This window comes from Fringilla coelebs (assembly GCF_963513975.1).
Source record: "Fringilla coelebs genome assembly, chromosome: 4".
Lineage (NCBI taxonomy): Eukaryota > Metazoa > Chordata > Aves > Passeriformes > Fringillidae > Fringilla > Fringilla coelebs.
The window spans coordinates 23,326,296-23,340,271 of NC_140032.1; the positions used below are offsets into that span (position 1 = coordinate 23,326,296).

At 36.8% G+C, this 13,976-nt stretch overlaps 1 protein-coding gene across 4 annotated transcripts in view; it reads left to right on the forward strand.

Annotated features, from left to right (window-relative positions):
* N4BP2 (NEDD4 binding protein 2) overlaps nucleotides 1-12,706 on the forward strand; it is a 35,973-nt gene extending 23,267 nt beyond the window's left edge. For all 4 annotated transcript variants that reach the window (XM_084204928.1, XM_084204930.1, XM_084204931.1 and 1 more), the window contains 7 exons: nucleotides 146-381; nucleotides 1,789-1,907; nucleotides 3,213-3,351; nucleotides 3,455-3,640; nucleotides 5,888-6,056; nucleotides 7,870-7,993; nucleotides 8,757-12,706. In XM_084204928.1, coding sequence (XP_084061054.1) covers nucleotides 146-381; nucleotides 1,789-1,907; nucleotides 3,213-3,351; nucleotides 3,455-3,640; nucleotides 5,888-6,056; nucleotides 7,870-7,993; nucleotides 8,757-8,802 — 1,019 coding nt within the window. In that variant the 3' untranslated portion in view covers nucleotides 8,803-12,706. The remainder of the gene's footprint in view (nucleotides 1-145; nucleotides 382-1,788; nucleotides 1,908-3,212; nucleotides 3,352-3,454; nucleotides 3,641-5,887; nucleotides 6,057-7,869; nucleotides 7,994-8,756) is intronic.
* The last annotated feature ends 1,270 nt before the right edge of the window (nucleotides 12,707-13,976 follow it).

Below are 13,976 nucleotides of genomic sequence, written 5' to 3' on the forward strand. Positions count from 1 at the left end.
GTTTCTGTTTTAGCATTAATAATCTTGTTTTAACAAAACTCAAACTGTAGAGGTTGAAAAATTTGTCTTTATTTTGGCATTGCATGTATATATAACCTAATAAGTGTTTTGTCACCCTATTTTACTGCTTTTGAATGTCCTACAGTGTTTCAGCAGATAGATACAGATGACTCAGAAGTGCTGTTATCTCAGAATGCAGACAGCAAAATACAGAAGAAAAAATCGAGCTCGGCTGCAGACACATCTAATGATATACAGACAAAAACCCCAGTAACGTCAGACGTTTTTCCATTTATGGATCACTGGAATGCTCAGATTCAGAAAGTTTCTCTCAGGCAAATAATTTCTGAAGAAATAGCAATGCAGGAGAGAGAGGACCTGGTATGGATAGCACCATTTTTTTAATGTTGTTTAGATTCATTACTTATAGTGAAATAGAGTATGTCGTATTTGGTGACTCATCCCTGTGCTGCTGATTACAGCTTGAATTTGTGAGGCAAATGCATGCCAATTAGTATTGTTGATAATTGTGATACAGGAGTGTGCTTGAGATAGATGGTTCTGTTTGAAAAATACAGTCTCATTTAGAATATAATATTTTGGTTGTTTCACAAACAGATCATGCTGCATTTCATTATCCAGGTTAGCATTTGTGTTTGGTTGAATTGTTTTTTGGTTGCTCAGCTAAAACCAAAGATCAGTGTGATCTTCCATGCTTTTTATTGTGACAGCAATATCCAAAAAAGTCCTTGGTTGGCTCCATGCCTTGTTTAGAAGTGTACTGAATTGGTTGTAATGGGCTTTTTTTTGTTAGGAGCACCCACAGCATTCCTAACAGATGAGACATTAAAATTAGTACTTGAGGTTAATCTCAAATAAGTTTCTGTACTCTCTTCTAAAGTAATTCTTTAATAGATTTTTACTAGTTCTTTGTTTTCCACACAGAATTCCTGTACCCTGCCTGTTTGGCTTGTGCCTGATACTGCCCTCTACTGCCCCACTGATGTTCAGAACGGGCGTTCTTCTTTGTAATAGTCTCTGATAAGCAGCTGTCCTAAAGTAGAGGAGCTCTGAACTGGTGCAGAAAGTTGTATGAATTAGCCTATACTTGGAAAATGGCATGTAGATTCTTTCTTTGAACTGCACGTACGTGCTCTACTGATAACAACAAATGTCACGTCCACAGCTTTACTTTCAGTTTGAATTCATGGAGCTTGGCTTTATTTTGATCACTTCTTTTCTTAAAAAAATCTGAATATTGGAACAATCAGTCCAATTGATTCTAGGCTATAATTACATCACCTTCTCAGATGACAAGTAAGAATATTTATTATAGACACAGCTTCAGATATATCAAACTAAAATTGTTTATGCTGCTTAATAATAAAGTATTGTTTCAACCCCAGGCCCTCAGTATAGAGAAAAGATGTGGACTTTGCACAAGCTTAGCACTGGACTGAATGGACTGTCAGGGAGTAAATTCCAAAACTTAAATCCCTCCTAAAAATTCTCATTTTGCTTTGTCCAAATTATGAGGGAGCTCCAGCTGCATTACTTCAAAAGACTGCAGAGTACTGCAGTGGTGTATGATACAACTCACCTGTCCTTACTTTATGCTGATTAGTGTGGCAGGCTGATATGGCACATTGTCATTGCTGTGGGTGCATACCAACTGAGTAGATAGTTTTAAAATCGTAACAAATAATGGCAAAGTTGGATTGGCTTCACCTTTACTGTATTCTTTTCTAATTAAGAACTTGTAATATATTTCTTTTGTCCTCTGGGTAGAATCGTGTTCCTTCTACGGCCAGAAAAGACTGTGCTGCTAAACTAAAGGAGAAGCAACTTTTTGAGATGTTTCCAACTATTAATCAAAATTTCTTAATGGATGTCTTCAGGGACAACAAGTAAGAAATCCTTTTACTTCTTTGTAAAACTGGTGTTCAGTTACAGTCATAAATATTGAGAATTAAGATTCTACTAAAGAATGGGTTTTTGCAAAGTAGTGCTTTTTGTTACTCTAAATAAACACCAGCTGGTTTAAAGGCAAAAAGGGTATAAAACTCAGTTTAGACTCATTTCTTTTAAGGGCAGAATAGACAGTTTCTTTCGCTGGGAGAAGAATATCTCTTGCTATTGACCACTGCCTGTCAGTGGAATTGCATGTTTTCTTGAGAGCTGGGGTTTAAATCCAGTGGGAGAAATGAGTGGGTGTGGTAATAGTAGGATCGCAGGAAATGGCATCTGCCGAAGAGGAAAACATGACCATCACCTGGTGTTACCTGTGAGTACTTTCCTGTTTACTACAGCTGCTCTGAGGGAATGAGCCATCTCTCTATGCCTTCCTGCTGACATTCTCTCTTCTGTATTATGTTTCTGAGATATATGTCTACCTTCTTAAATCCAAGTTTCTGAGAAGTGAACTTCTTTTTTTCAAGAGAAACATCTTTTTTTCATCCTTGGCCATTTGAATGTCTGTCTCTACATATGGTTTGCATACCTACTTGTCAGTCATGCTGCTTGTCCAGGTTGTTCTAAAAATCTTGCCTGTTTAAAATACATCCTTCATCCATTTTTATAATTCAGACATTTCACCATCTAATTTTTCACATTCAAAATTGTTCTCATAGTGTTGCCTTTCCCGAAATCTGTCTTTACTTTTGATCAGTTTGCTCTTGTTAGCTTACTAAAGAGCAAGAATAAAGAAGAAAAACGGCGTATTAGAAAGCTGTTGGCAACTGATGTCTTACTTAATTAAATTTGATAACAAAGTTTGACTAAAAATACAAGGATTTTCCCTCATTAGGGTTTCAGAAAACTGAGCTAGTTTTAAATTAGTTTGAACTATCTAACCCTAACCAGAGAAGATTTAAGATGAACTATCTTACTCTGCCCAAAGAGCAGCATTTATTAATATCTCTTTGATTAAGGTAGGATGCAATTTATTTCAGTTATGTCATTTTCCTTTTAATGTTCAAGTGCCCCTCAGTTATGTTTCAGTCAACCAAGACTGTATGTTTGTTGATGCTAGTAATGCCCTACAAGGAGCCTGCAAGCCTTTCTTTAATAAGCTGGAATATTCCATTCCAGTGTTTATTTTCATTGTAATCTAGTTCTGTAACAATATCAATGTTTGTTATAATGAATTTGGATATATATAGCAGCTATTAATATATATTTGTAAAGTCACAGATTTTATTTATCCTTTACAGCTACTCTTTAGAACAAACTGAACAGTTTCTGAATTGTGTTCTGGAGGCAGATCCTGTACAAACAGTTATAGCTCAAGAAACTGCTCAGCAAAATGAAATTGTTTCTTCCTACAGTGCTGCAAAGAACCGTGAGAAGAAGGTATTTATATTTTTTTTAACCATAGTTACAAACATAGCCAAAACCATGCTAATGAAAACACCCTACAATGCACCCATAACTTCAAGAGTGTGAATTCCTACAGGCAAAAAAAAGTAAGGAAGAGGATGATCCTTTATGTGAAATGTTTCAAGACTTTGAGTATCCACAATATGATGATTTAAGAGCAGAAGCTTTTTGTCACCAGCAAAAGAGACAGGAATGTTTGAAAAAGGCTGGAGAGGCCTATCGCATGGGTATGAAGCCTGTGGCGGCATTTTATGCACATCAGGTAAACAAAAATATTGTGCTTTTTGTCTGAACTTAGGGAGGTATTTAAACCCTGAATTGGAAGTGATAAGGAAAACGTCATGCCTGCTAGGGTTGATGAATTTGGTCATTGTTCCCTGTGTGTTATATGGACAATCACAAGTACATTTGCTTCCACTAGTAATGATAAGGAAGCTAACAGGAAGCTAATGTAACCAAATTTGGTGTGAGACCTCATGAAAGGTGATATCTAGTGCTTATTCACACATGCTCCTTTGTCTTAGATCTCTCTCACATCACATCGCGTCCTTGTAAACACCAAGATTTGTGTCCCAAGTGGTCTGGCTAGGTTCAGTGGAGGTGACATGGACTGCAGCAGACATAGTTTTTTGAATCCTCTGTATATGTTGGTGCTGAACTGTTCTTAGACACATCTTCTATACTTTGTAGGAGTCAGACAGGTGTTAAGATGTCATCTTTTGCCACAGAATCTTGTTTGCTTCATCCTCCATAAATCTTGGGCAAGATTGCTGCCTGCTGTCTTCGCTTCTTCATTCTGACTATCTTTGTGGCTACAGTCTGTCTTGGGTTGGGGTAAATGAGGTGTGTATGTCATGCTTTTCACAATACATCTGGTTATGGACTGTAGATCTGCTGCTGATCAGTCTTGCATTCTCTGGCCTTGGAGCACAAGCTCTTTATTCTTGATTCAGGCATATTTCGTAGTATGCACCAGTTTGAGTACTGCTGATCAGTGCTGATCGTACTCTTGGTTTTAAGTCTCATCTCTTTTTGTAATCAAAGTTCCTCTACATTGGCTTCTTAGTGCCTTCACAGGAGACCCCTCCCCAAATGTCATCAAAGGCTGTAGTTTTCCCCTGATCTAACAGTATATAAAAATTCAGTAAGAATTCACATTATAGAAGCATTTAATTCTAAACTTTGAATTGTATTATGACAGAACAAAAATGTAATACTTAATCACTTGAATTTGCTTATTCAAAAAGCTTTCATGCAACTGGTGTAACTCTAAATGTTTAGATTGTTACTGTGCAAGCAGGAAGTACAGGTTATCAATTTTTATAATGAACTTCTTATGATTTTTATGTGTTTTACCCTATTTCATATATTCTTTAAGTTTTGAGACAAAGATGTGCAGGATTTTAAATAGAAATGTAATTTCAAGTCCTGTCTTACTTCTGTTCTTATCCATAAGAACAAATACAATCTATTGTAAATCTATTGAAATTTATTTATTATATACTTTCCTTTAGGTAATAAAAAGGCAAACTAAGCTACCTTTATTAATAAAAAATGCTTTATGCTTGGTGGCCTTTGTCTTGGGAATCCTTTGCAAGTGGGTTACAGACCTGCTGTCTTGGGTCTGACAGTAACGCACTTCAGGTGATCCATTTTAAAAAAGTGTAAGACAGATTTTCACTTTTGCTTGCTTGAGCCTTTGTCAGTCCAATACCTGGAGTTCCTTCCATTCCTTTTTAGACTGTGCCTACAGATCTACAAGGACATAATTTGTTGCTTTGATCTCTCAGATATTACCATTGCAAGGTTCATGGGAAGGAGTTGGTACTTGTTCACTCTGTAGTAAGGTGACTAACTGTACTGCTCCTCGCCCTCATTCCAGAAGAGACTTACTGACCTTGTCAGTCATCAGAGATGTCAAAAAGTATTAAGAGAGATGATAGACATTGTTATTATTACTATTACTATTATTATTACTGTTACTATTACTATTATTAATGTTGTTGTTGTTTACCCTTGGCTTGTCTGAAATTTTGGGAATGCATTCAGAAGAATTAACCTCAAATACAACAGTCAGCAGGCTTTTTGTAAACTGTTGGGCAGTTTCTCTGACACTGTTTCATTATAATTTTAGCAAAATACTTGCAGGAAATAAATCTATTGTTAGGAAAATAAATCTGCAACTCACTATGGAGTGTAACTTTTTAGCTTATGTACAGACCTTATGATTTTGTGCCTTTTCTGCCTTTTTCTTCCTCCTTTTAAGGCTTTTGTTATAATGTCTTCTTTGTGCCAGCTTTGAGTAGTTTCTCACAAACAGATTTAATGAAATCTTCTTGTGAGTAGATCTCACTGAGCATCTTGCAGAAGTTCTGCTAGAATTATAAATTTTACTAGTTCAAACTTGAACTAAAAGCACCCTGCCACTGCTGTCATTTTGAAACCACTGAGCAGTGTGGAGCTTAAATTATTTCTCAGTGTGTAATAGTCACTGTGCTTGTGAATAAAGGGTCGCCTTCATGAGCAGAAGATGAAAGAAGCTAACCATGCTGCTGCTGTGCAAATCTTTGAGAGAGTAAATACTTCCTTGCTGCCTATGAATGTGTTGGATTTGCATGGTCTCCATGTGGATGAAGCTGTGAATCAGTTGTCCAGAGTACTGCAGGAAAAAAGTGAAGGTAGGGTTTAGGTAATAATTCTTACCCCTAAAAATGATTCTCATTTTCTATTAAGAGGTCATGATACATGGCAATAGTAGAGGGAATGAATGTGCTTTAATAACATGTATGTTAAAAACAACTAGGCTTTGTGTTGTCTTGTTTTCAAAGTACCCCAGTGGAATTGTTTTTCTTTGACATGACAATGATTGTTGTTGCCTTCTGTCTTGCCCCCTCCCCCTGCTTCTTTGTAAATGTTATTCTTTGTGTTTTATCCCATTTTATTACTATTATTGCATACTTGGCCTGTCCTTCATGACATTTTTTACTGAGGTGATGATGCAAATATATGTGTCCCCATTGCATTGCTTTGTCACAACGATGTTGCTTTTTTAATCTTAAAAGAAAAAAATTACTGTGTTGTAATTCTAACAACAGTGATGATATTGTCTTCAACTTCTACATGAAAGTGTGAGATTTGAGCTACCTTTCAGAAACTTCAGTATCAGTTTGTTGGCAGCATCACTTGAGATCAGAATATTGATGGTTCCAGAAATATAATTTTATGCAGTTTTGCTTGAGAGCTCATTTTTTCTCGTAGTGGAGAGTTCAAGTACTTCATGAGTGTCCATACTGTAAACAGATCGATTTTCTGCATTACTAGTTAACCCTCTAAATCTAAGCACACTGGGAATGCTTCTGTAACAAATATTTCTTATGCAAGGTACTGCCACACAAACTGGATTTTTTGAAGCAGTTACTCCACAGAGTATAAATAAAAGTGTTCAGTGGGGCTTTAGATAACCTTTGTCTTTGAGTATGCATCAGAGATAATTAAAGTCCATCATCTGGTGCAATTCCTGCAATGACATTTGTGTAATTTAAACTGTAACCTAATGCTTTTTAGAACTTAATTTCCAGAACTCTACTTAAATCAGCAATGCTGAAACTGGTAGTACGGGCTCTCTGTTCAGTCTATTTACCTAAATCTAAAAAAAAAAAAAAAAAAAAGTTAATTTCAGTGTATGTACATGGGAAAAGGATCGATACTGGGAACTTTCTTTTGCTGGCAGAATTAACAGTAAATAAATATGAAACCTAAATAAAGTTATGGTGTGGGGGAGAGTAGTTGAAAAAACATATCAAGTGAACTGATAATTCCAAACTGGGAAATCTAGTTGTGAGAATCCAGTTTAATTTTTGTTTCCTCTTTTTTAAACTCTTCATCAATTTAGGTTGCTGTTATCTCTGGGAAGAGAGCAATTATTTTTGTTATCATGGTTAAGTTCCCTAATAAAACTCATGGAATGTGTTGATCTGTTGATTTCCATGCTCAAACATAGCAGAAGATAGTCTGAATAATGTGGCATAAGTGTGAAAAGCTGGATTTATATTTTCTTTCTTCTAAATTTCTTTTTTCAATAAAATGTTATTTCTTTATTCACATTAAGATAAAACATTAAAGAATACAGAAACACCACTTAAAAATTCAGTGAATTATGCCCACCTCTTTTAATTTTGCAATTTCAGTTTATATCACAGAATGTAAATTCCAGTTGAATATTAGATTTCAGAAACAATAAAGCTTCTATGAAACTGGAAGGATTTTGTGATGATCACAATATGCATTTTGCAAGCAATCTAGATTTCAAAAGTTTGACTTTTTCAGAATGGGAGAAAATTGCTATTTGTATCTAAAATATGCATGTCATCATGGGAAAACAAAGCTCCAAATGAGAAGTGAGAGTTTTCAGAAGAATGCATGGAAGGCTTGTACTGCATGCCAAGTCTCTGCTGAGGAAAGCTTTAACCGTTGCAATTCCTGCTGTTGCAGAGTACCAGCAGAGTGGTGGTAAACCATATCTCAGTGTTATCACGGGAAGAGGAAGCCATAGTCAGGGAGGAGTTGCTCGCATCAGACCAGCAGCTATCCGATACCTCACAAGCCACAACTTCAGGTGAGTTTAGATTTGTGTTACTGATAATTTTTTTTTTCTTAACCTACATTTAAATAACTGAAAATTAGTTTAGTTTTAGAATGCTCTTAAACTACTACACAGATGAGGGCAGGTCTGCTGTTTCAGATTAAATTAACTCAAGTTGTTTCACAAATCCAATGCAGTTGTGTAGCACCTATTAAATGTTAGATCCTTTCCTCTGAGATAATTTAATTCCTTATTTCTATTCAAGATTGCTAGCTTTACTGTGAAAAGTTGTTCATCCTGCTTTTTATTTGTTCCCAGTAGTTGCATTTGTGTTCAGTTTATGAGAGATAGCAATTTAGTAAGTCTGGGCTGGCACCAGTGTTTGCTGCTTTTTATATAGAGCAGTGTAGGAAGGTGAGACTCAAAGCCAGCAATGACTTCCCATTTTCTTCTTGGCTTCTACAAAATAGAAGGATGAAAATCCATTTTGAAAGAAGAGGGAATGAAAGGAATAGGAATAGAGGAACAGAATGAATATAACCAGGAATATTGGGCAGCTTTTTCTTTGCTGAAGTCTTCATCTTAGTTTCTACTTTTTCCAGGTCTTCATATCTCCACACACTGAAAAATCCTCCTTTAGTGTCACATCTGAGGACATAATGCTGATTTCCTGACTCTCACATGCACATATACTTTACTGAGGACCTTAGCACTTTCCATATGTTTGATGAGAATTGAAGGTGATGGCATTGCATATAGTTTACATGTTGAAGCTTTTTTTTTTCTTGTTTCATAGGTTCACAGAAATAAAACCAGGCTGCCTGAAAGTCATGCTGAATTGAGGAGTTACGGAAAGAGGAATGTAGAAACTGAGGTGTCAGATGCCCGTGGGGTAACAGAAAAAAACCCCATGTTTTGAACAACTGCACTGGTATTTCTTAACCTGTTTTAAAGGATGATATTTTATTAGAACTGGTCTCAATTTACAGCAAGTGGATTTGTCAATACGTTTCCAATAAATTTTTGTGTGGAATACAACTTTTTTTGAACCTGCAAAAAGAGGATACTTAAAAGGATTTGAAGTCTCAGAAATGCAAATTAAGAATTTTGCTGAGAAATATATGATGTTTTTAACAGAAGTTAAAGTACAATTTTTAAGATAACTGTCTTCTTTGCATACCTAATCTGCCTCTTGACCCTTGCACGTCTTGATTGCTGTGGCTTCTGTACTTCTAAAACATATTATCTTGTACAAAGTTATTTTGTAATTCAGAACTTTGTGCTAAACCCTTCAGAAGAGCAAAGGAGAGGCTGAAGCTGAGCAACTGCTGGTATTTCAAATCCAGTTACATCTGAGTGCTGAGTATTTCCAGGTTTTTTTAAAAATCTGGTGTCTTTTTAGTGGTTACGTTATGATTTGACCAGTTCTATTATCCTTGCTTCATTCTAAACTTCTCCAAATACTGAAGGAGGTTGCATATAAGGCCTGTGCATTAATGCCAGCTGTGTGTTTGGTAATTTGGCAGTGTGATCTCTTAAAGGAAAACCACAATGCTGTTATTCAATCTCTTGGAGATCCACCTACTGGATTAAAATTATTTCTTTCTTTGTGGCTTTTTAAATTCAGCAAATGCAGTATTATTTTACTTTACAAGTGTCTAATAATGATGTCTTCATTCTCTGTGTATTGTTTGGTGATTTCCTTGTAGAAAATATGATTATGAGACATTTTAAATGTATTTTTAACATCAAAGTGAATGCTAGAAGTAATTGCCTAACTGGAAAATCTGGGAGTACCAAAGTTACTCTGATTCTGGTGGTGTTGCATCAGCATCTAGAAATATCTGTGTAAAAAACCAAAACAACATAAAAAGAGTTGTTTTAGTTTTTTACAAAATAAAACCCTTCAAAAATGAAATATAAACATATCTACTTATGCAAGTGTTTCCAGTAAACAATCAGAACAACTTTTTTAACAGGAATATCTTCTAGAATACATCACTATTTTTATTTATATCTTTGCCTCCTGAAAGGCATATGAATTTTTGTTGTACAGGTTTTTCAGAACAGGTGTGAGTTGTGTATTAGGAATAATATTAATAGATTAAGGATTAATGTGAGGAATTTTTAAATTTTTAACCACTTCGCAGTAAATTTTGTCGAGGAACTACATGCACATAAATTTTGCGTATGAATCCATCTGTGTGTGCAAGTTCTGCAGTTTGCATACATGAGTACTAATAAACAAAGAACTTGTGTGAGAAAAGCTGTCCACAGAAATAGGTTTCACTTGAAAACGTGTCTGTATAAGTTGCTGACAGGCTGAAAGACATGATGTTTCCTGAATATATCTGTATTTACTCTAATACATACAGAGTGACTATGATGCATGGTAGACTTAAAAATGAGTTTGTCATGCTTCAACAGATACAGTAATCTTTTCCTGGTATTTCAAGTGGAAGAATAGCTTTAGTAATACTTAATCAAAGGGATTCTTTCTATAATAATAGACATACATAATAAGTTTTATTTTTTGTGGGTACTTAGTTCATCTGAATTGTGTCCTTTCTCTGTTTGCTTTTCTCTGCCCTGCTCTGGGAATCAGTGAGTGAAATACAAAAGATCTGTGATCCCCATACAGCGCTAACAGAGATTTTTCTGCCACTGCATGATTTCCTGTGTGAAGTCCACACTCCATCCTCTGTGACAGTACCAAAAATGGACTGAGATGCTGTTTAGGCACTTGGCCTCAAGACAACAGTTCAGACTATCAGCTGTACAGGGTTGTAAATGCTAGAATTATCTCAGCGGAGCCAAAATCTTTGTTTTGGACCAAGGGACTTCCTTCTGTTCCTGAACAGGTTTTCCTTAGTGCTGCTGTTTACAGCAAATGGAATTGCAGCTCTCTGGGACAGCTCTTTGCAGTATAGTCCCTGTTAGTTGGCCAGGGTGGCTGTTGTGTGTTGAGGTGCTTGGGTGCCCAAGCCCTACAGTGATGTGCCTGTAAACAAGGAAGTGCCAACACTTATGGTTGTTTTGGGAGGCAGCCTGATTCACTCAGCATATTCACACCATTCCTGACATGGACAAAGACAGCTTAGATTTTAGTTCAAAAGACAGGCAGAAAAAGTTGTTGTCTTGCCCATCTGTTCATCATAATCTAGTTGACAACTTTACCCTGGAGATGAGAAACACAGCTTTTTGCCTTCTTCTGGCTTAGCATGTGGATGATAATGATTGCACTTGAGTCTCACTTCCCCAGAACATGCTCTGACCAACATGCTCAGCAATATTTTTGAAGTTGCCACTTCCTGAGCCTTTTTCTGAATTACCACTGCACACTAAAAGTGCAAGCTTAAAGGGACAAAAGAGATTAAAGAATTAAAAGCGCATAAACAGTCTCTAGGAGTGGGCTAAGACTTCAGAAAGGAACTGTTCCTGGTGAGCTTCAGTGTCCTTTCATACTATTTTTTTCATTCTTTAGTCCTATTTGGATAAATACATTAAAAATGTTCAGGGTAAAATCAGCTCTACCCAGTGCTAGGAGAATTTTTCTTCAGTCTGTCAAAGTCAGCAGAGAAATACACAGCTCAAGAGCACTTTGGGATATTTTTCTCTCTTGCTCTCTTCACTGGCTTTCATTGGGGTGCAGGTTGAGGTTCACGAACATACTCTGAATGCCCTGCCTGGGGTGGATTGCTCATTCACCTAGCATGTGTTGTTTGACTACCAGCTGAACTTTGATGGAGATGATGGCTTCAAATCATAACACTGGCAGAACCAATCTTGCCTCTATCAGCTTCAGCAGCTCAAAATGAGGCATTGCAGTTCTGACTCAGAGAAGATGTAATGATTCTCTGAAGGATCTCAAGCACTTGCTTAAAAGCTGTGCTGAGCTGGATACAGAATAGGTCTGAAGATCAGTGCACGGAGTAAAAATAAGTAGTTTTATCAGTAAGGATCACCATGCCTTCAGCTACTTGCCAATATTCCAGAAAAACAACACTGGAGTTCTTGTATTTCTCTGAATGATTTTATAATGTAATCTGGGATTAATTCTTTGAAATATAATTATTTCAAAATGGTATTTCAAAGTAGGTTATATTTTAGAAGTTCCAGCCATTCTGATGTCTCTTGCAGTGAGAATCCATGAGAAACCTGAGGTATCGTGTAAATTCTGTATCCTCTTAAAATTAAAATAGCAGTATTGCCACCAGCACTCTGAAATAATGTACAACTGTTTGTGTAGCATTTTCTATTCTATTCTTCAACAGCATGTGATGGTGATGAATGGTAGCCTTTAATATGTGACTTTTTGTGTCTTCTTTTACAAAACATTGTAATAGTTATCCCAAGTTTTAATTTAGGAAAATTACTGGTTTTTAATATACAAAATTAATACTTGTGCTAACACTGATGAGTGATCTTAGAGTAAAAAAAAAAAAAGGCCAGAGGTGCAATGAAGAACGTTGTCTGAAGTAAGACGACTGTTGAAAACCATTTCAGTTGATTGTGAAAGTAGTAGGGAAAAAATATTTCAGGATACCTTGACAATACTTAATGACTTTGGCTTTTGCTTTTAATATCATGTGGTACATCCCCCCACAAAACCCAACCAAAGCCCAACTGTTCATGCTATTTCAGCTAAATAAACTTTGCAGAGGATAAAATGAACAGATGTGAATATGCATGTGAAAACACTTAGTATTGCAGCTACCAATTGTAAAAGCTCTTAGGACCAGTACATTGGAAGATACAAATTTCTATTTTTAAATTAAAACAAAAAATGATTTTTTTTATTTGTATAAAGTTGTACTTTTGCTGTTAACTATAATTTTGTTTTTTACTGAAATAGTTTTGTAATTTGCATTTAAAATTTCTAATATTAAATGGAATTTACAGAATCTAGTTTAATAAAGGATTTTTGTCACAAGTATAGCCTTCTGTCTTTCCTTGGAAAACTATGTTGCAGCTTGTATCAAATTTTTTCAACTAGTAGTCCTGGAGTTCTGCATGAAAGCCACTTGCTTGGCTTCAGGATACCATCTGTAGGGAGATGAAGCAACCATCTGCAGGCAAAAAAAGGAACAGATTTGTGGCCTGAATTTCAGTGCTGTGCATGCGAGCTGAATGCTCAAATTACTGAAAACGAGGGTCATGGTTTCAGGGTTTTTTTTGACCTGAAGTAGCTGAAGATATGCCACTCCAGGCTGGCTTACTCATGGGAGAGCTAGAGCAGCAGTGTACAGCAAGGGGAGGGGCGGTCTGACCACTGCAACAATGGGGGTTTGGGGGAGGGAAGTGTTCTGCAGAGACCTCATTTAGCAAGGAGCCCGTAGGTCAGGGGCAGTGAGAGGCTGGATCCTGAGGGAGCCCAACGCTGTGCTGTGGTGGATACAGAGCTAGTAAGCCTGGCTTTTTCCTGCCCTGTTCTGGTCAGGTGCAGATATTTTCGTGTGTATTGTCCTAGAAGTGTGGAATAACACCAAAGTGCTGACTGGAGTCTAACCTATTTTATTAGCTCAGTCTGAGGACAACTTGCTCTGACCCAAGATGATTCCTGCAGAATCATTCCTATGGCTTCATTGCCTTGCAGCTTGGGTTGACTGCGGAAACAAGTCAGGCTTGTGCATTTCCACAGCAAAGCCCTAACTCATAAGCTGTTCAGGAGAGCAGGGAAAACAGGTTTTGGGAAGGCGTGGAAGCTCGGCAGATGCTGGTTTAAATGTGACGTGGCTGATCCTGAGCCACAGTTATTAGACCACAGCATTGGTAAATGTCTCGTTGGTTGTGTGCTCCTTATTTACAGGACTCCCTGCTCTGTCAGTGTGGCTGAAGGTCTAGCTTGGACCTTAGTCACAGTCTTTCAGTCATTAGTCTCTCACATTGATGTTTTAAGGTGGAGGTACTGCTGATGAACTTGCCTTCTGTCTTGAGGCAGATTAACTCCTACCCTTGCATTCCATCCTGACTCACCAGTGTCTGTTTCAGTTGATGCCCTTTTCTTCCTGAGTGC